The sequence below is a fragment of the Sapajus apella genome, unplaced genomic scaffold, assembly GCF_009761245.1.
Source record: "Sapajus apella isolate SASKATOON/1434 unplaced genomic scaffold, GSC_monkey_1.0 scaffold38, whole genome shotgun sequence".
Taxonomy (NCBI): Eukaryota; Metazoa; Chordata; class Mammalia; order Primates; family Cebidae; genus Sapajus; species Sapajus apella.
In genome coordinates this window covers 8,444,904-8,472,591 of record NW_022436978.1, presented here as the reverse complement: position 1 = coordinate 8,472,591, position 27,688 = coordinate 8,444,904, and the positions used below count along the sequence as shown (strand labels likewise).

Genomic DNA, 27,688 nt, shown 5'->3' with positions numbered 1-27,688 from the left:
CATTTTGTATGTGTATGTAATTTGATATGTGAGTGTAAGTTACATCACATACAAGGTAATATATCTTACGTACACGTACAAAATTGCATACACATACAAAATGTGATGTAACTATTAAAAATTTGATAAAATTTAGCACATCAAATAAAGCATTTCAATTACTTTTTCATGTACAACTACCAAACCCAAGTCATTGATATCCTCACCTGTATTTTGATAATAACTTAAAACAAAAACTCAGTGATGAGGTCTGTTACATTTTGTCTCGCCAATTTCTCACCTACAATCCAGCCTAGAAACATTTTTGAATCTTGATTCTGTCACCTATATTGTTCTCTCTCCCTCATAACTAGGTGTCAGTTGAAGATTGATAAGCTTACCTTTACTTCATTCAAGCTGGTAATATACATGCTGACTGAGAACAGGAGAGAGCCAACAGGGCTGACTTTCAATTTCAATTTTTACTTTTCAGTTTTAACCCTTGAGTGTTTTTTTGGCGGTGAGGGCGTGGGGGAGGTCTTTAATGGAAGATGACCTAATGGGGGATGACATTGTGTATGTAAGATCATCCACGTTTAAAATTCCTGATTTTTCTTAACAACTCTTCACATATTACTTGTTTTCTCAATGATAGCCTCAAACAGATAATTCTTTACATTTTAATCAGAGAAAAAGGAATTCTGCTCAACACCAATCTCACTTAATATATGTATTCCTGCATTATTTTGCACTTTGTAACTCTTGATTCCTTGTACATAAATCAACCACTTATTTTTCATAGCTCTTTCCGTATCTCACATGTGACCCTTACAAAGCTTGTGAGTCAGAATAGCTAGTGCTATTGTTCTAAGGTAAATGGCCAAGGCCAAAGAGGTGTTCACAACCACATGGTTGGCAGCAGAGCCTTGACCAAAGCCCAGGTTTGCTATCTCAGAGTCCAGGCTCCTCCACTATTCGGTAGAAGAAAATTACCATGAAGTGAAAGCCTCCTCTGTTGATTCTGTTTTGTCCACACCAAGCAGCCATTTTGCCTTCTGGGGCTGCTTTGATTTGTAGTTTTGATATTTTGTTGGTGGATGTCTGTACAGAAGGGGAACACAGATGGAGTTGCCGGGCTTTGCAACTGGTATGAATCAAGCGGCACTTGTGGCTCCAGTGGAGACAGAATCAAGGTCGTCTTCAGAAAGCAAATGCAGCCTGTGGTCAGAGGAGCTGCTGAAACAGAGGCTGACATTCACACAGTGTGTCTCCAGACAAACCAGGCCGAGAGCCATCATGATTATTTTTCCTCCCAGCAGGGCATAATGACAAAATAATACCTATCAGTCATTGAGAACAGTCCAGCCTTCCTATGCAGGTTCCATGAGGCAGTGGTCAGGAGATAATCTGTGCATGTATTTGCACACACACACACACACAGAAAAAATTCCATGGACGCATAAGTGTGGGAAATATGGTGCACTGTGGCTGGGTGAGGTGGCTCATGCCTATAATCCTAGCACTTTAGGAGGTAGAGGCAGGAAGATCACTTGAGCCCAGGAGTTTGAGACCAGCCTGGAAACCATAGGGAGACCTCTTCTCTACTGAGATTTTTAAAAAATTGGCCGGCTGTGGTAGCACATGCCTGTGGTCCCAGCTATATGGGAGGCTGAGGCAGGAGAGGCAGGAGGATTGCTTGTGTCTGGGAGACTGAGGCTGCAGTAAGCTATAATCACACTACTGTACTTCTGCCTGTGTGGAAGACCAAGACCCTGTCTCAAAATATGTGTGTGTGTGTGTGTGTGTGTGTGTGTGTGTGTGTACCATATACATATTATATATAATATATACATTTATGTATAGCACAGTGTAATGCCCCCTTAAGAGACCACAAAAAAACTATAATATTGATATGGTTTGAATGTGTGTTCCAGGTTCTTGTGTTGGGAGGTGGGGTGAATAAGAGGTGATTAGGTCACAAGGCTCTGCCTTGTGAATGTTACCATCACCCTAGTAGGCTAGTTATTGCAACAGTGGGCTCATTATACAAGCCAGTGGGGCCCCCTCTTACTCTCCTGCTCTCTCATGCTCTCTTGCCCTTTTATCTTCCACCATGGGATGGCGTAGCAAGAAGACCCTCACCAAGTGTGATCCCTTGACCTTGAATTTCTCAACCTCCAGAGCCATAAGAAATAAATTTCTTTTCTTTATAAATCACCCAGTCTGTGGACTTCTGTTTTAGCAACACAAAGTAGACCAAGACAAACACGTGCGAGATTTGAGAAGCCCTGCTGCCACCTGCAAACCCGCTTCACCTAGTATTTCTCAAACCTAATGGGGAAGGAGAACAGGGAAGCTTTTTATATAATACCTATCGCAGAAGATATGTTTAGAAAAGCTGTATTACCTCATTTAATCCTTACAACAATGCTAAATGGTAGGTATTAGAGAGGTCAAATAACTTGCCTAACAGAACTAGAATTCCACTAGGTCAGTCTGAAGCCAAATCCCATTCCATTAAGTATGGAGCTATATAACCTGAAGGTTTCGGGTTGACTTAGGGTCCTGTGTTGTGAAGGCTCCTGTGGGCTCTCAGTGAAGCTGTGAGTCCTGAGGCCCTACGACAAGATAAGAAAAGCTGACTGCAAATGGAGAAGCTGAGGAACGCCTGGGCAGGGCAGGTTTTTAGGAAAGAGGCAGGTGAAGAAGAGGAGCCTATGAGAGCTGGATGGTAGTGAAGAGGGCGGGGAGTGGGTGGGAGTGGGTTGGAAAAGACAGTAAAGACCTGTACAGTGAGAATATCGATTTCAGGGCTGTTGTGAGGGCAAAATGAAACCCGTTTGTCAGGCACCTAGCACTGCGCCCTTCCCAGGACAGTAAGTGTGAGCAGGATGAGAACAGCAGATGGGAAGGATAACAGGCTTCAATTCTACAGGCCAGTGCAAAGCTTTATCTCCATGCTGAGCTCAGCAGAATCACCCAAGACTGAACTTGCATAATCTCACAGCATCCCCCTCCATCCACTTAGGCTCTTCAGGGGTGTTTGATTGAAGGAGTTCATTATTTGCCTCAACTGTCTCTAATTTTTACCACAGTGCCTCTCACGATCACAACTGATTGTTCACTTGAAATAATGAATGCAAATAGAAGACTGGGCCATCGGGAATCTTCAGGGAAGGAAGAGCAAGTGGGTGAGGTTGTCAGCGTCACAGACTGACAGCCCCCAAGGCTGGGAATAAACTGTGCCCAGGTTGAGTTTGACCTACTGAACGTTTTAAAAAGATGAATTTGTTTTCAAAATTTATAATCAGGCTATATCACATAAAAAGTCAGATTCTGGCTTCCCTTTTATTTTTTACATTTTAGTTTTAAAAACAAACATCTATTTCTAGAGTCTGGGAAGTCCAAGATTAAGATGCTAGCAGATCCAGTGGCCGATGAGAGCCCTCTTTCTGTGCATAGGCGGCCATCTTGTTCCTATGCCCTCACAGTAGAAGGAACAAGGGGGTTCTCTAGGGTCTCTTTTATTTATAATAGAAACGCTCTTGCTATGTTAACCAGGCTGGTCTTGAACTTCTGGCCTCAAGCTATCTTCCCACCTTTGCCTCCCAAAGTTCTGGGATTACAGGCAAGAGCCACCGTGCCTGGCCAGGGGTCTCTTTCCTTTTTTTAATTTCCAACTTTTATATTAAGTTCAGGGGTACGTGTGCAGGACGTGCAGGTTTGTTACATAGGTAAAAGTGTGCCATGGTGGTTTGCTGCACAGATCGAACCATCACCTAGGTGTTAAGCCCAGCACCCATTAGCTATTCTTCCTGATGCTCTCCCTCCTCCCACCTCCCACACTCCGACAGGCCCCAGTGTGTGTTGTTCCTCATCTGACTTCCTTCTAAAAGGCCAGCAGTTGCCTGGGGCTAAGTCACAGCTTCCAGTTTGGTCACCCCAGCTGCCTCAGGTCTACCTGACTCACTGGATTACCTGATCCACCAGAGCAGGATTTGCAACTGTGCTGTATGCCCAAGAGTAAGATTTGCATCTGTGCTCAAGGTCCAAGAGTAAGAGCAGGATTTGCATCTGTGCTGTATGCCCAAGAATAAGATTTGTGAAAAAGAAATCTACAGCCATCTCCCCTTCCTCAGAATGAGCTTACTGGGATTCCTAATAAAGGTTTCTGGTGAGTGTCTATAAAAGTATTTGGTCACCTGCAAAAAGGAAGAAAACTGTGGCACCTGGTTCATTATTTAATCCTGTCATACCAATGTCCCTTCTGTGAGTGAGAGAATTAAAATATCAGGCTATCAGCTTCATAAATACAGCAACTAGTCAGAGAAGAATAAAGAGCAGCTTAAGTTTTCCATGCACTCTCATCTACATATTGGAAACATCAGCGCTGATGGAACTGTTCAGCAGTGAACACAGGCAAATAGATTTTAGTTCTTTAAAAGCCTTCATTCTGAAGATGTTAAAGTGCTTGCTGTTGTCAAGCTCAATATGGTACAATAATGCAAGTCACAAATATGAGCCGTCTTCGTAATTTTAAATTTCCTAGCAGCCACATTAAAGATGTAAAGAGAAGCGGGTGAAATTTTTACTTAACCTATGTAAAACAGTGCCATTTCAATGTGTAAACAATATAAAAATTATTAATAAGAAATTTTACTACTTTTTTTTACTGAATTCTTCAAAACCTGGTAAGTATTTTACACATAAAGCATATTTTAGTGTGTACTAGCTACTTTTCCGGTGCTCAGAAACTACACGTGGCCCATGGCTGCCTTATTGAACAACACAAATGCACATGAAATCATACATTTGCCTTAGATTAGCAAACAAAGATATATGGAGGGAGAGCTGGTATGGATTTGCCACAGATCTCACAGGGAACCATGAGGCCAGCCAGGAAACTGACATCATTGTAATCTACGAACTATGTTCTCCAGGTTCTTTTGGGCCCCCAAATGTGCCCTCACTCTGATCCTTCCCCGTCTATCTCTGTCTCCTTTCTTCGTTGTCTAACTGGAGTCACTGTAGGACCGTGAACAGCACAGGATGTTGAGAAGGAAGGAGTGGGCTGGATTCCCAGCCTGTCTCTTGCAGGCTAATGACCTTGGGCAAGTTACTTAACCTCCCTGCTCTCAGATTTCTTTTCAATAAAATAGGATTAGTTCTTTCATCACTGAGTTCTGAGGATTATATAAAATCATAAATGTAAACTCCTCCACATCAAATAAACACTATAGTTTTCAACTTTTTCATTATTATTTTTAAGTGTGTGTGTGTGTGTGTGTGTGTGCGTTTGATGAAAAGAGCAGTGGGGGTAAAAATTGAAGACGTGAGAATTTTTTAAAAGATGTGTTAAAATCCCAAGCCACATTCTATTCCTTCTTTAGTAGTTGATGCTTAAAAATTCTCTCTGCGCTTATAAAAAGCGTGACTTTGGCCCAAAGCACCCTAAGCCTAGGTCATGCATACATACCCAAAGCATGAGAATGAAAAAGGGGTTCCTGTTTTCACTAGAGTCTGTCCAATCACAGGGCAACCCAGAAAACCTCAGTGAGCACCATGGGGACTCGGCAAATACTCAATGTCTGAGGAAGCTTCACAGGGTCATTGCATATGAAGGTGACAAGAATTCTATCATGCAGAGGACACAAGTTTCTCAGACCCTGCAGGTTCCTCGACTGTAAAACCTGTAAAACGGTGCGTTGCAACCCTTAAGGAGCCTTACCAGACTGAAACCTTTCAAGGTCCTAAAGCCTGAAGCATCCGTGCCACACTCTCTTCTACTTAAGCTGTAGCCCCTGCTCACATCCTTGGGCACTTTGAGAAGACTAATAAAATAAAGGGAAGACTCACCAGTTCATCCTCCTCTCCCTGGTTGAGCAAAGCCCGCTGGGCCTTCTTACTGTTCTCCTCCATCTCAGCTCAACCGGTTAGGGTTTCTCCTGGCTAACTCCTTGGAGAAATGTCAGAATCCCTTGGGCTTCTGTGAACTCAGAATCATCACGGCTTGTGATTGCTCTTCTCTTGTACTTTTAAAATCTCTTAGTGCACACCTTGCCTATTAGACTAACAAAGGAAAAAGAGAAAATCTTCTCAGGAGCAGGAGTGGTCTGTTAATCTGCTTGCTGTGTGTGTGTGTGTGTTTTTTTTTTTTTTCCTAGTGTTTGTTTACTGAGCTAGATATGAGTGCCTCTAGACTTGAGGAATGAAGGAGAGGAAAGCCATCAAACTAGAAAGATAACGATAAATAATTCTGTATGCTGTTCATAAACATCTCAGCCAAGGAATGAGTATAGTCCCTTTGCTAAAGCCTAAGACAAAAGGATTAACCAGTAAGAGGTGTATAAAAACCCTGCAGACTTTGAAAAAGTAATGAACATATTAAGGGTGATAATGAGAATTGAAGGAAGGGAGGTTGGCTCATGACAGAGAATGTAAGAATCATTTTGGAATTAGAAAAATCTGAGTTCTAATCTCTGCTTTACCGATGACCCTGGAAAAATCACTTAAAATCTGAATTTTAGGTTTCTATTACATAAAATGCCAATAATAATTGGGTGATATAAAGATTTAAGGTGATAACAATTGCACCCTCCACACTCAGTAAGAGAGAAGTAATCATCATCACAATCATTACATCAATCAAGAAGAGGCTTTAAAAAGTAAACTATGTTAATAACTCGATTCTTTTCATTTACTCTTTACAGTTTACAAAAGTTTTCAAATGAGCAAAGTGGGTGGAGGGAGGAGACGCTAGAAAGACCGAGGATTAAGGTTATAGCCCAAATTTCCACACCGCTGAATTTGATATTTTAATTAAAAAATAAGTATGCTATGATTCATTCCAGAGTTAGTTAATTTGTTCATGATGAAAACTTTTGTCATTTTATTGGCCGTTATTTCGTCCTTGCACTTCGACTATGGAAGAAAATTTGCCGTGAATGAAAATTACTAGAGGATGATACTTGGCTGTTTGCACTGACGGAAACTGTCACTGATTGCCTTGAGCCAGCACAAGTGTCCAACTTGATGTTCGGGAGAGGTCGAAGTGCTCTCTGACCAGGTGAAAGTGGCTGTTGAGAATAAACAGACAGAAAACTACAGCTCTTCATGCCAGAGCCTCCTGAGGTAGCCATACTAAAGCATAGTATGCCAGTGTAAGTGTTGCCTTGTAAGTACCAACAATCTAAGGTAAAATGCAGATTTGAATAAAGATCTTCTGGATTTTAGTAAAACTTCATTAAAGATATGAGTGGCAGCTGTCATTCACTTCTTACCCATCAGCTATTTACTTGTATTTCCTGCTGAAAAAAACCAAATTTGTGCAGCACGACTTTAGCTAAAAGCACCAAGGATGAGTCAATGATTTGTCTACAGGTGGGCATGTGGCCCAGTTCTAAACAATTAAATGTAAGAGAAAGACAGCTGGGGTTCTAGTCTTGTGGAAAGGCTATCTTATTGGCGAAAGAGAGAGAAGATCATTTTTTTTCTGTCTTCTCCTTTCTGCCTTCCTTTGAAAGTGATGCATGAGAATGCAATGCTTGGAGCATGGTAGCCATCTTTAGATGGTGAGGAGGATGAAAATCACTATGGAACTTATGATGAGAAAAGGACAGAAGAGCTTAGATGCTTATAATGCCACTGAGTCACAGAACTTACCTACCGCTAGACACCATGTTAAATACACAAGTCAGTGTTCTCATAAAGCCACTCTTGCTTCAGTTTGCTGTTACGCGTAGCCTAAAGATACACATAGCACTTGCTGTGACTCCATTCCATTTTTACTCAGCAATTATGTATGGAACAACAGATGTTCCAGACGTTGTGCTAGGCCCTCGGATATAATGGCATAAAAGGAAAAAGTCCCTATTCTGAGGGAGTTCACAGTTACTTGGGAATGACAGACAAGCAGCCTCTTAAGTGGGAAACACACTAAAGTCAGATTTAACGGAATGCAAACAGGTTCCCAAAGGAAGTGTCATGTATTCTGACATCTCAAAGACAAGCAGAAGTTGACAGATAGAAAGAAGGGGGTATAGTGGCATCTGGTGAGCCCAGTCTGGGCCAGGGAGCAAAATGTGTGAAAAGAGTCAAGAGAGGTAGGAAAGGATAGCCTACTCGGGATATTAAGGGGAATGAAAGTAAGACTTGAGACTAGAAAGATGGGAATTGAGGAGTAATAATGAAGGAGATGCAAACTAAGATGTGCCCAGTCGAGAACAGCTTGTCAACCGTGGCAGGCTGGACTCTTGTCTCTCCACCAGCCAAGACCCAAGGCCTCAGCTCCTTCCCACTGAGGAACAAGCACTCTTTGCCCTGTACAAGTACAAAATACTCACTTCAAAATTAAGTCTTTGAATAACCCCAGGGCTCATAAGTGCCTTGGAGGCACTAGCTTCCAAGTCTCGGAGGTGTGAATGCTGACACTGGGCCCACTCACTGTCCGGTTGATTCATCAGGTCGAAGTTTGTATTAGATAATCTCCAGGGTCTCTAAATACTGAGCACTCACTTTAGCCACCAGAGGACAAGCTCTGTGAAGAAAATAATCATACAGCATTAAACCCTGCCTCCTGGAAAGTCTGCAGCAGACATTATAGATTACAGGACCTAATGCCAGACCCCCATAGGCAATGTGAAGATCCAGCCATGCCTCAATGGCTCAGCCAGCCCCTTGTAGACGCGCAGGTGGAAGAGTCACCTATTGTGTTTATACATGTGCTGCGGGGCTGAGGGCATCTCTTCTGGGAGAAGCAGCCTCAGGATCGGCGGCAATGGCCTCTTCCAGGTCACACTAGTGTCTCTAGCCACAGAGTTCAGCAGGTTGTAACTCAAGCTGGGATTCTTTTGATCTTTTCCATCTGAAGAGACCAGACTCCTGGTTTCCTATGACTGGAAGCAGAACAATGCATCCCGATGAACTGCAAAGGCAAATTCTTTCCTATTGAGAAGGAAGTTGTCAGCACCACAAAGCATAAGACAGGGGCCTTCAGAGACAAGAGGGGAGGAAAGAGCCCAGTGAGGATACAGCCAGTGCTCGACTTACGACCACAATTGGTTCCAACAGACCGGTCGTAACACGATTTGGTTGTAAGTTGAGTAGGCTACATGCACGCAGAGATGGTAGTGCTGCTGGAAGCTGGTCCACACTGTCGTACGCCCAGCTGGGCAATGTTTGCGCTGCCAGACGCGGAGCCGTCGTGGCTAGCGATTGTGGTCGTAAAGTCAATTGGTCGTAAGTTGCATAGGTCGTAAGTCGATCGATACCTGTACTCAAAATGCAACAAAGAGTGAAATGCCCTCCTCGCACCAGGGCCTGAAGAACTGGTCATCCCTCAAGAAGTCAAGTTATAGAGCTCTGAAGGCCTTTCCTATCAGAATGAAGCCAGAGGAAGTAAATGGCTGAGAGAGTATTTCATCTTCTTCCACGATCCCTGACCTGGAACACAATTTCCAGAAAACAAACAAAAAAAAAAAACAGAGATGGGAAAAAGTTTAGCCTCCCAAGTAAGTAGCTGGGATTATAGGTGCCCACTAGCACACCCAGCTAATTTTGGTATTTTTAGTAGAGACAGGATTTCACTATGTTGGCTAGGCTGGTTTCAAACTCCTGACCTCAAATGATCTGCCTGTCTTGGCCTCCGAAAGTGCTGGGATTACAGGCATGAGCCACCGCGCCTGGTCCGTTGTTGTTGTTTAAGGAATAATTATACCAATTTTAAGAGCATTCCCCCACCTGTCCCCACATGCCCCAAGCTGTCTCCACATACCACTTCAAAAAAGAGAAGTTTTGTGTCATTAACACGATGGAAGAACTTCTTAAAAAATGTAACTGTCAAGTGTTCTGTTTGCATTTAGGATACTGTTCATCTGTACTAGACTGTCATTTTCCCTCCTTATCCCACAAAATTTTGCTGGTAATCCATATCATGACTCATAGCTATTCCTCTAACCATGCCATAAAAATGCAGGCACCCAATGTGAAAAGGAGCACTTGCTGGGCATCACTGACACCGTTCATGTTTTACTCATAGTTGAGTAATCAGCATACATAGAATTTTCTTGCGTTTCCTAAGTCATATGTATATAGTGAATGTTATATAATATACCTGGCACGTCTGTTTTAATTTAATTGAATAAAGATACAAATACTTTGCAATAATAATCATAATAATAATAAAGTGGTCAGGGAAGACACTGCAAAGATGTGAGGAGCTAAGGGCCTGTGGATACCTGGGCAAAGAGGGTTCTGAGTAAAAGGACTATTAGGTGTCAAAATCCTGAAGCTGGGGGCCAGGAAGGAAGCCGGAGTGCCTGGGGCAGTGTGCACAGTGAACAGAGTCTTAGGATTCCAGGAAGCAAAGCGACATTGTGGACCTATTTGACACCTAGAAAAGATCGTTCTTTACGTCCCCCTCGTCTATGTGACAAATTTTTCACGTGTGAGGTAGAATTAATAGCACTAGCTAGAAAATATACATAGACAGTAAAATCGTCTTTTATTGAATGTTGTATATGTAATTAGGCCAGTAAAAATGATTTTTAAAAATGAAATAAAGATTACTGTACATAAAGAAGTAATGAAGACTTTTCAACTATACTAAGATATTTTTCACTAAAAGAGCAAAATGTACACATTTTAATTAATAATAACTTTATAGAAACTAATAAACGAATTTTAATGAAATGAAAAAACTGGCAAAAAGTAAAATTTGGGCAATTATTAAATCATTTCACTCATGGAATATTTTGCTTTCTTGACCCATTTTTTTAAAATGGACAAAAATTTGAAAAGCAAACTCAATCTCCATTTTAAAGATACTATTCAATTCAGAAATATATTTCAAGTATGAACTAAAATGCTCACTTACCATAAAAAAATTACAACTTATAATGTGCACTCTCTATGACTCTGCGAAGAAGAGCCTTGGAAAAAAAACTTCTAAGACAACTGGACTGAATTGGAGCCAGGAAACGGAGGTCTGAACAGTGTGGAGAGGGAATTCGATTTTATCTTATCGACAAAAACAACCACTGGAGGTTCAATAGTAGTTCTCCAATTTCTTCAACTCTCCTCACCCATAACAGTGGAAAGCTGCCATATGCAAAACATTATTTTAGGTCCTAAAATGAGGATCTGTAGAGAGATGAGGTCCAAACTTTGCCCTTGAGCTCAATCTACAGGAGCCACGCTCACAAGTCCAAGTCTTATGTATTCTCTACTTTTTCTCTAGCTGCTCTTGTGTATAATTTTACAAACGAAGCTTTGGCAAGCTCATCCCTCCTTACCAGATTCAGGTGTGACTTGTCACTGATATATGTAGGTACCACAAATATAGGTATGGTCATTCATTGCTTAGCAGGATCCTTTGAGGTGAATTCCTCCTGTAGAAACTGGATGATTCAGAATCTGTTGGCAGAAGCTACAATGTTTGAAAGAGATTGATTCTTGGAATATATTGCAGCTTCCAGTACAAAGCAAGGCAGCATGGGGACTTGTGGTTATAGCAGGTGAAGCTAAAGGGAAAAAAAATCCCTTTTACCCACTCAGAGCTGACTCCTGATCTATGAAGAAAAGATTTCCTCACCTCTGCTAGCAAGTTTTCTCTGGATATCTCATTTCTACTCTTTTTTTTTTGAGATGGAATCTCAGGCTGGAGTGCAGAGGGGCAATCTCAAACTCACTGTAACTCTACCTCAGGTTCAAGCAATTTTCCTGCCTCAGTCTCCCAAGTAGCTGGAAATACAGTGGTCCACCACCAGGCTGAGATAATTTGTGTATTTTTGGTAGAGACAGGGTTTCACCATGTTTTCCAGGCTAGTCTCGAACTCCCAGCCTCAGGTGATCAATCTACCTTAGCCTCCCCAAGTGCTGAGATTCTAGGCATGAGCCACCGCACCTGGCTTCATTTCTACTCTTATTCTAGGAACGGCCACAGCCATCCTCCACAGGGGCAGAGACACAAGCTTAGGCAGCCCAGCTAGCTCTTCTGTGCCCCTCATGGGAGTCAAGAACCAGAACTTGAACTAAATTCTATGCTGTACTTGGTGTTTATTGTAAAATGAGGCTTGACGTATTGCAAATACTGTTACTATACTGTGGATCATTGAAGCAATTTTTAGAATTTAATTCCTGTGTTTTGGATTTTTTTTAAAAACTGCCTCTTCAGTCATCAAATAAATATTAATTGATTTACTTTCTCATGGAGTCAGTTCTATTTTCCAAATGCTTCGTGTGTCCCAGGCTGGGTGGCCCTCACTGTCCTGAGTCCAACGACTTTGCTTTGGGGACTATTCCCATAACATTCGATACATGCATCAAGAGTAGTTCTTAACATTCTAGGGAAAGAACCATTCATCTTCAAATCCAAGCCCTTAGCACCAGGAGAGGCATACATGACTAGGTGTTCAAAAAATATTGTGTGATGAATAAATGACTCGTTTCCTGCCTAGGGAATATACTTTTCCTGTGTTGCTCAATGACAGACATTGTCAGCGGTCTGTTCAGATCTTCTTGGATGTCTTTGATGCCTTCACAGGCATTTGTTTGCTTTTCTTCTGACTCTCTTCAGAGGGTTGCCCTTGAGCCCCTTTGCCTGTTCTACCAGAGACCCAAAGGTGCCTGCAGTTTGCTCCCCACCCCCACCCTGCCCAGGCAACCCTGAGCCGGTGACTGACAAGGAAGAAGTCTGAAGCTCTTTTTCCTTGTCAAGAGTTGGGACAGAGTGAAGTAATGTTTACATTCCAAAGCTCCCTGGCAGTATCAGGTTAAAATGAAGACCCTGCCCAAAATCACATTCTTACTTTGATTGTCTTTCACGCTCTTACCAGTTTCTCCTAGAAACACTTCCTTCACAAAAGATTTATATAGAAATATTTAGCTGGGCCTCAATGTCTGCTTCTGGGGGGCTCAACCTCAGAAAAGAACGAAGTGTTCTCTAATGTTTGTACTCACTGCACCTGTAGGTACCATCAACCCATTCTTTCTTTGGGAAGGAAAACCACCTGTATCTTCCCATTCTCTCACCTCTTCCTCAATTCTCTCACTTCAGAATCTCCAGTTTCTTCTCCCCTCAATTTAAAATTGTCCATGTAACCATGTTGAGTTTGGTCTGAGCATTCTTTCACCATAAAGTACTAGAATTGTTCCAGGAAAATTCAATAGCTCACTTTATGTTCCTGGAAATCTATTGACTATTATCAAGCACTTTAAGCTTGTCAAAGCATATGCCATGTTGCCCCCGTGCTCTGTGTATTAGCTGTAGAGAAACAGAATGTCTACTTAAGTCAATATTCTGGAAAGCCTTCCACATGACTGGCCACAAGGACAAATCCACACAAACTTTCAGTTGTATGACTTGTCTGATGAGAATACCAAGTGCCAGCGAGAATGATTGTCAAGTGTTAACTGTGTTTGTCAGGTAAGTCGCCCACCTGAGTTAGACCAGTGGCCAAAAAGGTGTCCCGGTGCAGCCAGGTCAATGCCTTGGTGAACATTAAACTCCTACCTCTTCTCCCCTCACTACTACTAAAAATGGTCACAACAATTGAGACCAGTAAATGGTGCTGACCAGAGGACAATGGCACTGCTGAAACTGGTGTTGTGGCTACTGATAGAACAGAGGTTCAATTGCATTTGTGGATTCAAAAGAAGGAAGGAAACAGCTGTGATGAGGTGCGGTGGTTACAAAGATGGAGAATGGATAGAGGCATTCCAGAATGAGTCAGATCACAAGATTGGTTTTAAGGAGAATAACCTCTAAACCAATGTCCCAAGGCAAATTTTTTTTTTTTTTGAGTCAGAGTTTCGCTCGTTACCCAGGCTGGAGTGCAATGGCGCGATCTCGGCTCACCGCAACCTCCGCCTCCTGGGTTCAGGCAATTCTCCTGCCTCAGCCTCCTGAGTAGCTGGGATTACAGGCAGGCGCCACCATGCCCAGCTAATTTTTTTGCATTTTTAGTAGAGACAGGGTTTCACCATGTTGACCAGGATGGTCTCGATCTCTTGACCTCGTGATCCACCCGCCTTGGCCTCCCAAAGTGCTGGGATTACAGGCGTGAGCCACCGCGCCCGGCCCGCAAATTGATTTCTTACTAATCAATTGCAGATGATCTAACCTAGTTGGTGAGATGAGGATTTCCTTAAAATATTCAAACCGGAGAATGGTCCAGAATCAGTTATTCTTTTTCTCCCTTATCTGGAGGGTGGATTCGTTTGTATATCTCAAAAAATGGAGTTTTGCATAAATTTTCAACTAATTTGAAGAATATAAGTAACTGAACCCCATTCTGTGTTTTTGCCCATGGATCATGGCAATGCTTTTCCCCATTGAACTTGGCCACTGGGTGATTGTTTTGTCAAGAATTCAGTACTTGGAGCTCTAACAAAGAGCAGGGATAAATGGGCTTACCTCAAGGGAGAGAAGTCTGTCAGCAGGATTTCCTTTCACCAGGCACTGCTTTTGTAAAAAAGGTAGAGAATGCACAGTGACAAATTTACAAAGGAAATGTACCACAAAAAGTTCTCTCAATGCAGGGTGAGTGGCAGAAAAAATTGTAGATGAGTCTCCAAAGGGACAAGTACAAGACAGCACATCTGAAAGAAAATAATCTAAGTTGTTCTTTTAGGACTATGGTTTCTAAACCTGACTCATCGTTAGAATCGTCTGGAGAGTTTGATAAAGATATAGCTCCCCAAGACCCATCCTAGAGATTATGATTGAATGTATGTCTCATCTGGCTGAGGAATGTATTTCTAATAAGCTCCCTGAGGATTTTCATGATAGTTCAAGTTGGAGAGTCATGTTCCAAAAAGAAGCCTATGAATTTCTGTTGTGGACTATTCTATGGAGAAAGTAAGTTAAGCAAAGCAAAGATAGCAAAGAAAAAAAAAAAACTAACTAACATTACCAAAAAATGTGTCCAAATCTGGACTGTTTTGCACAGGTCTTTGCATCTCATGGGAGATCTCACAGACAGAAACTATCCAGAAACTGCCGATTTAAAAAACCATTCTTCAGGATAGTCAGATGATGGGATGAGAAGGGCTGCAAAGTCAAGTCCAGAAAGAAAGTTCGCTCTTTCAAAGCATAAGTAGTTAAATTTGTAAGCAAAGGCTAGAGGTAGGTTACTTTGTATGTTATTTTAAAAATAAGAATAAATAGAATAAGTAAAACATAATTTAAACAAATAGTAAAACATAGTTAATTACATTTGCACTAAAATAAAGTTAAATGCATTCAGTTCCTGGAAGTCCATAGTGTGTTAATGATTTCACTCATTCTTCAATCATGCATTCTTCAATTTGTTCTTTTACTGACTCCCACAATACAATAAATAGTTATACCATGGGTTAAGCTAAGACTTAAGAAGCTTCCTTAAAGTTTGAGAGATGAAGAAAAAGAAATAAGGAATCACATTTAATCTCCTTTGATTTTTGCTATTATGAATGATATCATAAATATACCAACAGCCAATTGGAGATTTCCTAGGATGGCTCACAGAACTCAGAGAAATGCTTTACTTATGTTTACCAGTTTATTAAGAAATACAATAAAAGATACAGAAAAACCGCTAGATGAAGACATACACAGGCAAGGTCTGGCAGAGTCCCAAGCCCAGGAGGTTTGTCCCTGTGGAGTTGGGGTACACCACCCTCCCTGCATGGGGATTTGCTTGCCAATCTGGAAGTTCTCTGAGCCCCATAGTTCAGGCATTTTTATGAAGGATTTATCATGTAAGCATAATGAATTATTAAGTCCACTTCTAGCTGCTCTCTTTCTGGTGCGTGGTGAGTAGGGCTGAAAGCTCCAAGCTTCTAACTATGGCTTGGTCTTTCTAGTGGCCAGTTCCTATCCAGGAGCCCACTAAGAATTGCCTCATTACAATAAGAGATGTTCCTATCACCAGGAAGTTTCTAGGAATTTAGGAGCTCTTTGTTAGGAATTGAGGTCAAAAGCCAAATACTAGAACAAAGGATCCCCCTGTTACCCATACCTGCGGGATCATTAGGAGCTCTTTCTCAGAACCTGAGCGGAGACCAAACATCAGAACAAAAGGTTCTCCTGGCATGCTTGTTGCTCAGGAAATTACAAGGGTTTTAGGAGCTCTGTAACAGAGACCAGGGTCAGGGATCAATATAACATTTCATACTATTTCACAGTGAAGGAAACTAAGACACAGACACAGTGACTAATTTGCTCAAAATGGCATCTCAGAGAAGTCTGGATTAGAACTCAGATCTGTCTGACTCCTCAACTTGTACCTTTAACCTGCTATATGCCACTGCCCCAAAAGAATCACTTTTGATATTGACTTTGTTTGAGAACTGTGTGGCCTCTAATGATGCAGTCAGACTTGGGGCACAGGTCAAAGACTGAGGCTTTGGCTAGCATGGTATCCTGTGCCCCCAAGGCCAGTCCTGCCCTCATACAGGCCTAGGTACAGCTAGACTCCTGCTCCCTTGAGCCGTTCACTGTGCCTGGTCACCTGTGTACCTTCCTCACTGCTGTGCGAGGCTGAGGTGTAGGCAGACACAAAGTTTTGGATTTTCCCATGTATAACTCTTGGCATCCACACCAAACTGGATTCCAGGGTCCATCCAGGGAGGATTCAAACCTACAAATTATCTCCAGGTCAAGTTACCAATTAGTCATGCATTGTGACTGAATTCCTGAGGCTATTTAAGCCTTTATGAAATTCTCAAGGCTAACCTTGGGCTGGGTCAAGAGAAAACTGGCTTGGCTTTCTAAAAAGAGCACTCAGCCAGCTGGGAGTCACTCCACCTTGTATTCTGTTTAGTTCCTGAGCAGACCAGGAGCAAAGGGTGGCCCTGAGGCTCTGCTGTGCTTTCTGAGAAGATTCTCCCTGTAAGTGTCCCTGTGTGGGCTTTCACCAAATGGGTATTTACCTTGGGGGGAGATTTCTTTCCTATCTTATAACATATGTTTTCCTAGCCATGTAAATCGAGGACCATTGTTGAAAATGGGGCCATGGAAATCTCCCCACTCTGGAGTCCCTCCTGAGTCATTGAGAAGGTTCACAGAGATCCCCCGTACATGCTGCAGTATGCAGTGCTCTTGGGACAGCATGCTCTTCCCTCTCACAGCCTGTATGGCCATCGGCCACTGCTTCGAGATTATTGCTGCTGCTTCCATGGTCAGGCTTCTGAGGCCTTACCTGACCCTGAGGTTGGTGGCAGGGGATCCCAGGCCTCCATGATGTGCACAGATACCCTGTATCACCCTTGGTTCATCTCTATATCTCTTAACTACTTTTTTTTATCCTTTAGCCACTTATATGAAGACGCTTTATGTCACTTGTATATCTGTGTGTGATAGCATCAGCCACTAGAAACACACATCTCCAGCACAATGGCTCACTCCTGTAATCCCAGCACTTTGGGAGGCCAAGGTGGGTGGATCACCTGAAGTCAGGAGTTCAAGACCAGCCTGACCAACATGGTGAAACCCCATCACCACTAAAAATACAAAATTAGCTGGGCGTAGTGGCACATGCCTGTAATCCCAGATACTTGGGAGGCTGAGGCAGGAGAATCACTTGAAACCAGGAGGCGGAGATTTCAGTGAGCCAAGATTGTGCTATTGCAGTCCAGCCTAGGCAACAAGACAGAAACTCCATCTAAAAAAAACATTCATTTTCTGCCTGTGTTCCCACAGCCACCTCACTGCCAGGTGACAGAGGCCACAGGGGAATTCCCTCCACCTTATTTTATTACATTCTGACACTCAGACCATAGATCACAGAATGGATCTCTCTTGCACATGCTTCATATATATGTGTACACACACACACACAAACACACACACACACACACACACACACAGTCTTTGTAGCACACACCTAACTCTTTTAATTCCACACCACACTCCCACTCCCTCACTGTATAAATAGACAGCCAAACTTATTAAGTACAACATTGCAATCACTAACTCAGCTCTATTGTTGAGTTAAGCTTCAGTGTACTGAATGAGAAACAGGTGTTCACAGACAAAGGGTGAGAAATAAATCAACAAAATATCCCAATGATTATATTTTTTATTAAGTCATGTGACAACTGCTTGCTGAGCCCCCAACCATGGCTCTGTGCTAGGTGAAGGATGAGAAGTTGAGACAACTCAGGCTTGGACTCTACCCTCAGAAAATGTATTCTCTGTTGAAGTTGGGTTGGGTGGGAGATGTGGGAAGTTAAGATACTACAGGACTATGATGCAAAGCAAAAAAAAAAAAAAAAAAAAAAAAAATGCATGCCACACACAATGAATAGATATGTAGAATGTGATGGCTGTGTAGAGAAAGAGAGCTCCTTTCTGGCTTGGCAGGCCACATGGTATTCTAATGGGATACTAATATTGAGCAACTGGTGGGATTTGCATGTGTCAAGATAAGAGTAAAAATTATTGATGCCCCAAAAGAGAGAACACGAGCCAAGGTATTGTATTAGTTCATTCTCACACTGCTATGAAGAAATACCCGACACTGAGTAATTTATAAAGGAAAGAGATTTAATTGACTCACAGTTCCACATTGCTAAGGAGATCTGAGGAAACTTAAAATCATGATGAAAGGTAAAGGAGAAGCAGGCACCTTCTTCATAGGACAGCAAGATGGTGTGAGTGGCAGCAGGAAAAATGTCAGGTGTTTATAAAATTATCAGATCTTGTGAGATTCACTCACTCTCATGAGAATGGCATGGGGGAGCTGCCCCCATTATCCAATTACCTCCACGTGGTCTCACTATTGACACATGGGGATTATGGGGATTACACTTCAAGATGATATTTGGGTGGGGACACAGAGCTAAACCATATTACTCCACCCCTGGACGCTCCAAAATCTCATGTCCTCACATTTCAAAACACAATCATACCCTTCCAATGGTCCCCCAAAGTCTTAATTCATTCCAACATTAACCCAAAATCCAAGTTCAAAGTCTCATTTGAGACAAGGCAAATCCCTTCCATCCATGAGCCTGTAAAATCAAAAACAAGTTAACTATTTCCTAGATACAATGTGGGTACAGCCACTGGGTAAAAACACCCATTCCAAATGGGAGAAATTGGACAAAACAAAGGGGGCTATAGGATACAAGTCCAAAATCCAACAGGGCAGTCATTAAGCCTTAAAATTCCAAAATGATCTTTTTGGTTCCATGTCTCATATCCAGGTCATGCTGATGCAAGAGGTGGGCTCCCACAGCCTTGGGCAGCTACACCCCTGTGGCTTTGCAGGGTGTAGGCCCCCCTGACTGCTTTCACATGCTGGTGTTTAGTACCTGTGGCTTTTCCAGGCTTACACTGGAAGTTGTCAGTGGATTTACCATTCCAGGGTCTGGAGGATGGTGGTCCTCTTCTCACAGCTCCACTAGGCAGTGTCCCAGTGGGGGGACTCTTTGTGAAGGCTCCAACCCCACATTTCCCTTCCACACTGCTCTAGCAGAGGTTCTCCATGAGGGCTCCACCCCTGCAGCAAACATCTGCCTGGACATCCAGGTGTTTCTGTACATCCTCTGAAATTTAGGTGGAGGTTCCCAAATCTCAATTCTTGACTTCTGTGCACGTACAGGCCCAATACCATGGGTCAGCCACAAGGGCTTGGGGCTTGCACCTTCTGAAGCAACAGCCTGAGCTGTACACTGGCCTTTTTAGCCACTGATGGGACTGAAGTAGCTGGGATTCAGGGCACCATGTCTGGAGGCTGCGCAGAGGAAGGGGACCCGGAGCTCAGACTGGGAAACCATTTTTCCCTCCTAGGCCTCTGGGCCTGTGATGAGAGGGGCTGTCAAGAAGGGCATTTTCCCCATGGACATGCCCTGGAGACATTTTCTCTGTTGTCTTGGTGATTAACATTCAGCTCCTATGTTACTCATGACAAATTTCTGCACCAGGCTTGAATTTCTCCCCAGAAAACTGGTTTTCTTTCTTTTTTATTGCATCACCAGGCTGCAAATTTTTCAAACATTTACACTCTGCTTTCTCTTGAATGCTTTGCTGCTTAGAAATTTCTTCTGCCAGATATCCTACATCATCTCTCTCAAGTTCAAAGCTCCACAGATCTCTAGAGCAGAGGCAAAATGCCAACCAGTCTCTTTGCTAAAGCATAAGAAGAGTCAGGTTTACTCCAGTCCTCAAAAAGTTCCTCATCTCCATTTGAGACCACCTCAGCCTGGACTTCATTGTCCATATTACTGTCACCATTTTGGTGACAACCATTCAACAGATCTCTAGAAGGATCCAAACTTTCCCACATCTTTCTGTCCTCTGAGCCTTTCAAACTGTTCTAACCTCTGCCTGTTACTCAGTTCTAAAATCACTTTCACATTTTCAGGTATCCTTACAGCAGCACCCTACCATTTCGGTACCAATTTACTGTATTAGTCCATTTTCATGCTGCTATGAAGAAATACCTAAGACTGGGTAATTTATAAAGGAAAGATATTCAATTAACTTATAATTTCACATTGCTGGGGAGGCCTCAGGAAACTTACAATCATGGTAGAAGGTAAAGGAGAAGCAGGCACCTTCTTTTCTTTTTTCTTTCTTTTTTCTTTTTTTTTTTTAGACAGAGTCTTTCTCTGCTACCCAGGCTGGAGTGCAGTGGCATAATCTCGGCTCACTGCAACCTCTGCCTCCCAGCCTCAAGCAATTCTTCTGCCACAGCCTCCTGAGTAGCTGGGACTATAGGCATGCACCACCACACCCAGCTGATTTTTGTATTTTTATTAGAAATGGGGTTCCACTGTGTTGGCCAGGCTGGTATCAAATTCCTGACCTCAGGTGATCCACCCTCCTTGGCCTCCCAAAGTGCTGGGATTACAGGCATGAGCCACTGCACTCAGCTGCAGGCACCTTCTTCACAGGGCAGCAAGAGTGAGTGCTAGAGGAGAAAATGCCATCAGATCTCATGAGACTCACTCACTGTCACAAGAACAGCATGGGGGAATCTGTCCCTATGATGCAATTGCCTCTACCTGGTCCCACCCTTGGCACTTGGGGATTATACTTCAAGGTGAGATTTGGACACAGAGCCAAACCTTATCAGCTATTGAGGTGGGAAAGTGAGGACTGAATGCTGGGAGTATTGCTGGAAATTCAGTTTGCTGAAGTAGAGAATTCAATAAGGGGAAAGATCTGAGATGAAATCAGATGTGGTCAGTAGAGAAGACTGAAATCCTTAGCAAGCAATGTGTACTTTATCTGGTAGACAATTCAGACCATTAAGGGTTTCTGGCCATGGACATAACACCATCAGAGTTGTGCAACTAGAATAGATAGAGACTTTAAGAATGAAAATGGAAGAAAGATCTCAGGGAGACTAGTTAAGAGGCTTCTGTAATCAGGCAGGTGGCAACCAAGGGCTTAGAGGAGAGGAAGTTCTGCATGAGAGACAGTGCCAAGAGATGGTCTAAAGATGTAGAAACTGTTTGTAGCAGGCACAGGTGGAACTTTTCATTGCATATATGTGTTTATAATTACAAAGTTAAAGCCATCATTTACCCACAAAGCTTCCTTGATATAATCCAGAACCATTGCCCTGGGCTTGCAGTACAATATAAATGGTCCATCCTAGGATTGTACAGTGTGCAATATATACAACACATGTGAGACCTTTCTGCAGTATAACCCCCTTTATCCACAATTTTAAACTCAACAGAATTTCTGTAGCAACTATATGTGCATCCTTTATCACAAGTCACTGACTCATCACATTTTTCATGGCATTGAAACACTTAGGAGAAGTCAAGGGAAGACAGCAAGGAAAAGAGCTGGGAGAGTCTGGATGACTCTTAAGAGTGTTTTTCATCCAACCATGGACAATGCTCTGCAGCATCCGGCATTCTTTTTCTTGACAGATTAGCTAATTTAATTGGCAGAATCTGGCTAGATGTGAAGAATGTTAAGAACCTTGATTTGGAAGTCAGTAGATCTAGATTATAGACTCAGATCATTCATTTCCCCATTAGGTGATTTTGAACAAGTAGCACTCTTTCAGCCTCAGTCATCTGAACGGTGGCACAGGCATTATGTAGAAAATAAAACACAGTAGTGGAGCAAGAGCAACATTAGATGAAGTGGTCATGGAAGGCTTCTTAAAGGAAGTGACAAGTGAGCTGAAATCTGAAGGAGAAGGAATCAGCAACGGGAACAGGAGGTTGGTGGGGGGTGGCATTCAAGGCAAAGAGGATGGCAAATGCAGTCTTCCTGAGGATGGAAAGGTGGCTCACTCCTAAGGCTCTTTGATCAATTCTGGGAGAGCTATGTTTTGTTGTTAATTTTATCTTTGTTCAATTTTGAAGAAAATCATTTTATTAACAAAGTGTAAAGGTTATTGTTAACAAGTCTAGTGGAAACCAAAGGGCAGACAGAATATTATGGGGCAGCAGTTTTCAAGTTGTTTATGCGTAGAGAAGTGAGCATACTTCAAAGCCAAAAGAGATTCTATAGGAACCTGAAAAGCTGTGGAAAGCAGGTCTGAATAAAGATCAAGCAGGGATATAGGTTTCTGTTTCTGGAGACTGCAGTCAAAAACCAGAGCTTTATCTGATCACATGAAACAGGCTCACAAGGCTTTGGTGCTATGATTTTACTCTCTTAGCTGTTGGAGTTGACCTTTTCTGTGATTGATGGTCAGGTTCAAGAGAACTTTCATGAGACACCAAAATATCTTTCTGGAAGAAATTGTGCTCACGGTGGCAATTACATTGGATGCTTCCTTTGCTGTCATCTGTTTTTTCCATGCTATAGGTTTTTTTTTTTCTTTTTTCATTCAGGAAATACAACGTGGGAGTGTGACACAGCAGGGATATTGCTGATAAAGGACTTACATCTGAATCCAGCTTCTCCATGCACGAGCCATGTGTCCTAGATCCAGTTGCTGAGCCATCTGGAGAGTCCTGTACCTCATCAAAAGGACAGTAATCCTTGCCTTGCTTTCCTCCTAAGGTTGTTACAAGGCTTAAATGAATGAAGAAGTCTGAAAGTATTTTGTAAACTCTAATGTCCAGTGTATAAAGCAGAGAAAAATAGCATCTGTGTTGTTAGAAAATGGCTGGAAATTTGTAAAGATGTTGTTTGATTCAACATTACTGGAGTAAATCATTTTATTAGATGGAGTGAAAGACTCCACTGCAGAGAGAGAGACTGATTTTTATGAAAACTGAATTATAGATTTTATGTGCCTCTTTTGTACAGAATAATTTATTATAGCATAAACTAGATACAAAGCTCTGAATAAATAATCACTTTCTTTCAATCAACACATCTGCAGGTGTGTACGTGAACATCTCCATAAGCACATAAGGATACAGATGGTACGCATGTATTTCCATTCTCAGATCATTACATATTTAGTGAGGGAAGCCCAGAGTCAGGGTTCTCTGTGGGTAAGAGCTAGGTGCCTTGGGATGAACATACAGGACACTGTCTCAAATGATTTGGACTATGTGACTGTGTTCTCCTTCAGAGTCTGGTCAAGAAAGTGTATTGATAACAGGTTGCTCTGCCCTCAAGTTTAGGGCACTCTCCCATGCTCTCTCATGCAAAGATTTTAAACACCTCTCTTTAAGAAAATACACAAATCAGATTGAACCAGCTTCAATCTAGCAATCAGAATGCCTCACTCTGCACCTCTTTCCTAGCATCTTATCTCCAGTAGGGAGGTAAGATCCCCTTTCAAGGTACAAGGACATTGAGTCTATATGTCCATACAATCGGGTCTTACAAGGCTGGGAGCCCTCCCTCCAGAGCTCATCCTCCCATGTCAGTCTGGTATTCTGTGTGGGTATCGGTAGAAAATGGTTCGCATCACAGCATAAGACTGAGACATTGGGTGTATCATGCCTGAAAGAGATCTTGCAGGTAATTGAGTTTCATCTGATACCTGACTTCCTTCTCTAATTGGCCTTTGAATAGCCACTTGTTCCTTCAATGTCATGGAGTACATTCCACTGGTATCAGTGCTGGCTGTTAGGACAGTGGTTAGGGCAGATGGCCTGAAGCCATCCCCACTGTGATCTTTACCCACTTGTCCGGATTCTGCCTTCTCATGCCACCTGGCACAAACAGATCCTTCTTTCTCAGAATAACCCTTCACAGTCCCCTATTTTTTTTCCAGGCTAGGCACTCCCTGTTATTTCAATTACTGCTTCCAAGATGTAGTTAGCTGCAGGAATACAGTCTTCAAAATGAGTCTCTTTTCCCAAAGATTTCATGGCTGCTTGGCTAGTGGAGGACTAGATTCTTTTATTCCTGTTCCCTGCCGGCCATTGCTAGGGATAGAATCACTTAGGCCCGAGGCAAGAGCAACTCAGTCTCAGAAAGACAGACAAATCATTTTTTGGTTTGGTTTGGTTTGGTTTTTAACACACCTCTAGCCCAGGCCTGGCAGGATGACTGGCATTCATTTGAACAGAGGCCGTGGTATTAGGAAAGAGTTGCCCATTCTTTGCTTGACTGTGAGATCACACTAAGCACCCTGCCCTGCTAGAGCTCCATAATTAGGAAGTATTTGGAAGCAATATAAGGTTTGCTCAGAAGATCTATATTTGAGGCCTAGATCTGCTCTTGCCATTCCTGAATCTCAGTTTTCTCATCTGCATGGTGGAGATGATAAGCCGTTCCTTGTTGAGCTATGGGACAACTGTACAATTCAAGTGAGTTAATGGAGGTGAACACACTTAACGAAGGGCACATTTAAGTATGAACTGTGCAGGCTGATCTTGCTCATGACTAGTTCGCAGACCACGTCTAGCTTGCCCCTGCCCACAACCCTCTACTTTTGGAAAATGAGAAACACTTTCAGAAAAGGACATTCAGAACTGCCATATCATTGCTAAGGCTGGCTTTGCAAAAGGAAACATTTCTTTCTGTATCGAAAAAAGACAATGATTCTGCAGTCTTAGAACACTGAAATATCTTCAAGCCCTATTTTAAAACCAGAAGTAACAAGGTACCCTCGTGGCTGGGAGACACCATGTTCCATCAGCTGCAGTAATAGAGCCATCAACCATGCTCAAGAGCTCAGTTACGGGGAAGGAATACTTGCAAATGCTATTAATTAGTAGCAAAGCCAGCCTGGGCCAGGACACTTATCCCCCGATTAGAACATTCACCTAGGATCTGATGCTCATAATAAAAATGTTGCTTTTGCCTTAAAATGTTATGTGTAAATGTGCTCCTAGAATTCAGTGTTGTCTCCTGAGCTAACAGAAACCTGAGTCTTCCTTATGCTGAACAAATCCAGTATAATCAAATTGTAATAGTGATAAAATAAGGAAAATATTAGTTTTCTGGAACCTGAAGCCACAAACTTAAAAAACGTACTGGTTGTGTAAGAACTTACATCAGTAGTACCATATAATCCTTAGCACAAGACTAATGCTTCTCAAAAATAACAAAGCAGAGGAGTGAAAATTTCTGGAGTTGGCCATGTGACATGAGAGGTTCCTAAAACATAGGGTAAATTCTGGGGTTAAAAGAAGTGGACGTCAGTGGACAGCACTAGTGCTCTCTGATCTGCCATTTTCCTTTCCTTCCCAGGACTGCATCCCAGACCAACTATATCATTTGTGGGGTCTGGTACAAAATGAAAATATGAGGATCCTTGTTCAAAAATTAAAAATTTTATGATGGAAACAGCAGAGTGTTGAAGTAGCATGGGGCCCTTCTAAGCATGGGGACCCTGTGTAGCGACAGCTCATCAGCCCACGAAGCATCCCCAAACACAGGAGACTGTACTTGCCAGCTTCCTGGCCAAATCCCTGACTAATGAGATATGAGTAGGGAAGGAGATGTGTGCCATTTTTGGGGTGAGGCAGCGAAGAGCCCACATGTGATCTCCAGCCTACCCCTTCCCCCATCACAGTAAACACAGAGTCCTTGTGTCGAGCTGATGGAGCCAGCAGAGTGAAGCAGTCACCACTGTAAGAATAGCTGTTCTGGAGTGTCACCTGGATCGTGAAAGAAGCTCTTGTGCGTTAAGGCACTGCTATCTGAGAGTTGCTTTTTTATTGCAGCATAGGCTGAGCTTATCCTTAATAATATGTAGGGTAAGGCCAGAAGCAGAAGAAAAAGCCTCAAATCTGAAAAGGACTACAGAGGAAAAGAATCCAGACGGTAAAGATTGGTGTAATGTTTCCCATGCATTAGTTTTTCCACTGATGAAGTAAAAATTCAAAAGTGATCTTTAACATGTTACAACTCCATGAGTATACACAGTACTACTTCCCCTAAACTCATTTTTTAAAGGAAAGTGTTATCCTGTCTTAAGAAGAAAGATCACATATTCTTCCCCTTTAGCCTGCTTGTCTCCATGGCAATCCTTGGCCCATTCTTGCCTTCACTGAATGCTTCCCATACCTTCATACCTTCAGAAGCCAAGAGGAAAGCACTCTTCTGGGTCAATGTTCTTCTCTGTAGAAAGTATTTTATCAAACAGACTTTAGTCTGTCACCATGATTTGATAGGTATCTCAAAACTCCAGCTGATGTTGCAAGAGTCTCATTTCTTAAAATCAATGAAACCGGTCCCTTTTGTCATTGTTTCTCTGTAATATCAACTTGGATATCACATGAACTTCAAAGTTGTTCTTCATTGCTCTCAAATACTGGATTGCTGTAAGACACCCCTCTGCCACAACCTGGCATGTCAGAGTAGGAGGTTTGGTTTAGTGGGGGCCAACTGGGGTCCTTTGCCAAGTCCCTCTGCCATATCCGATACTGGCTTTTTGACTGATAGCCAAAACATCTTTTAATCATCATCCACAGGGCTCGATTTTCAATAATGGCCTCCTGCAAAATAAAAGAATTGCTTTTCACAATCAGGGGTTGAGTGTTCTGAGGCTACAGCCCTCCACAGGCCATCGTAAGTCACTACTGCAATGGCTGCTTAGATCCAGCTGGACAAAGAGCTTGAGCGCAGAGCCAATCTAAGGTGTTCTCACTGGACATATCTTTTGTAATCTTAAAATTGTATTTCAGTGAAGGTGAAAGTTAGAGGCATGTGTGAATAGGACCACAGTACATAGCCATTTGTTAAATGAGTAGTTCAGAAGGGCAGGCAAAGGGAGAGAGCTATATCCTGCTCTGCATTGTAAGGTTATGTAACAGCTGCCAGGCTGTTAAAGATCCACATAGCCATCTCAGCCTCTTGGAAACTTAGCCAGATGAGTTATTCTACTTTCCTGCAGCAAGGTTTTTTGTTTTTTTTTTTGTCTTCCTTACAAGAAAACAGTAGCTCTTCTTGGAGCTGGGATAAGGCAGGAACATAAGTGAAGGTTTTAAAATCTTACTTCCAGGAAACCTTAGTAAGACTTAAAACAAAATAGATGAAAACACACGTATGTACACACACACACACACACACACACACACACACACACGGACAGACACAGAGAGAAAGAGAGAGAGAGAGAGAAATTTTAGTGCTCTACAGCTCTACATCTTGCCTTGAGTGTGTTTTAGTTCTGGAATTATGATGACTTATATCACCTTGCTGCTCTGGAAGAGGAAACTACGGAGAGGTGATCTGTCCTGTTACCACACATTATAAATGCAATGCAGAACCAGTGACATAATTTGAATTTGTGTCTCCATCCAAATCTCATGCCAAATTATAATCCCCAATGTTGCAGGAAGGGTTGAGAGGGAGGTGATTGGATCATGGGGGTGGATATCCTCCTTGGTGTTCTCA

The 27,688-nt window shown here is 42.5% G+C and overlaps 2 protein-coding genes across 5 annotated transcripts in view; both read right to left on the bottom strand.

The window, feature by feature from the left end:
• The window catches only part of ATP13A5 (ATPase 13A5), a 124,316-nt gene extending 97,867 nt beyond the window's left edge, over positions 1-26,449 (bottom strand). The window contains exons 1-3 of one of the 2 annotated variants that reach the window (XM_032298225.1): positions 26,365-26,449; positions 8,322-8,515; positions 5,836-6,048 (exon numbers count right to left, since the gene is read on the bottom strand). In XM_032298225.1, the coding sequence (XP_032154116.1) occupies positions 5,836-5,898 (63 nt within the window). In that variant the 5' untranslated portion in view covers positions 5,899-6,048; positions 8,322-8,515; positions 26,365-26,449. Of the gene's footprint in view, positions 1-5,835; positions 6,049-8,321; positions 8,516-14,392; positions 17,393-26,364 lie in introns of those variants that run through there. The other variant, XM_032298226.1, reaches the window with a different exon arrangement.
• Positions 24,102-27,688, bottom strand: part of ATP13A4 (ATPase 13A4) — a 175,571-nt gene continuing 171,984 nt past the window's right edge. For all 3 annotated transcript variants that reach the window (XM_032298227.1, XM_032298228.1, XM_032298229.1), the window contains one exon: positions 24,102-26,787. In XM_032298227.1, coding sequence (XP_032154118.1) covers positions 26,575-26,787 — 213 coding nt within the window. In that variant the 3' untranslated portion in view covers positions 24,102-26,574. The remainder of the gene's footprint in view (positions 26,788-27,688) is intronic.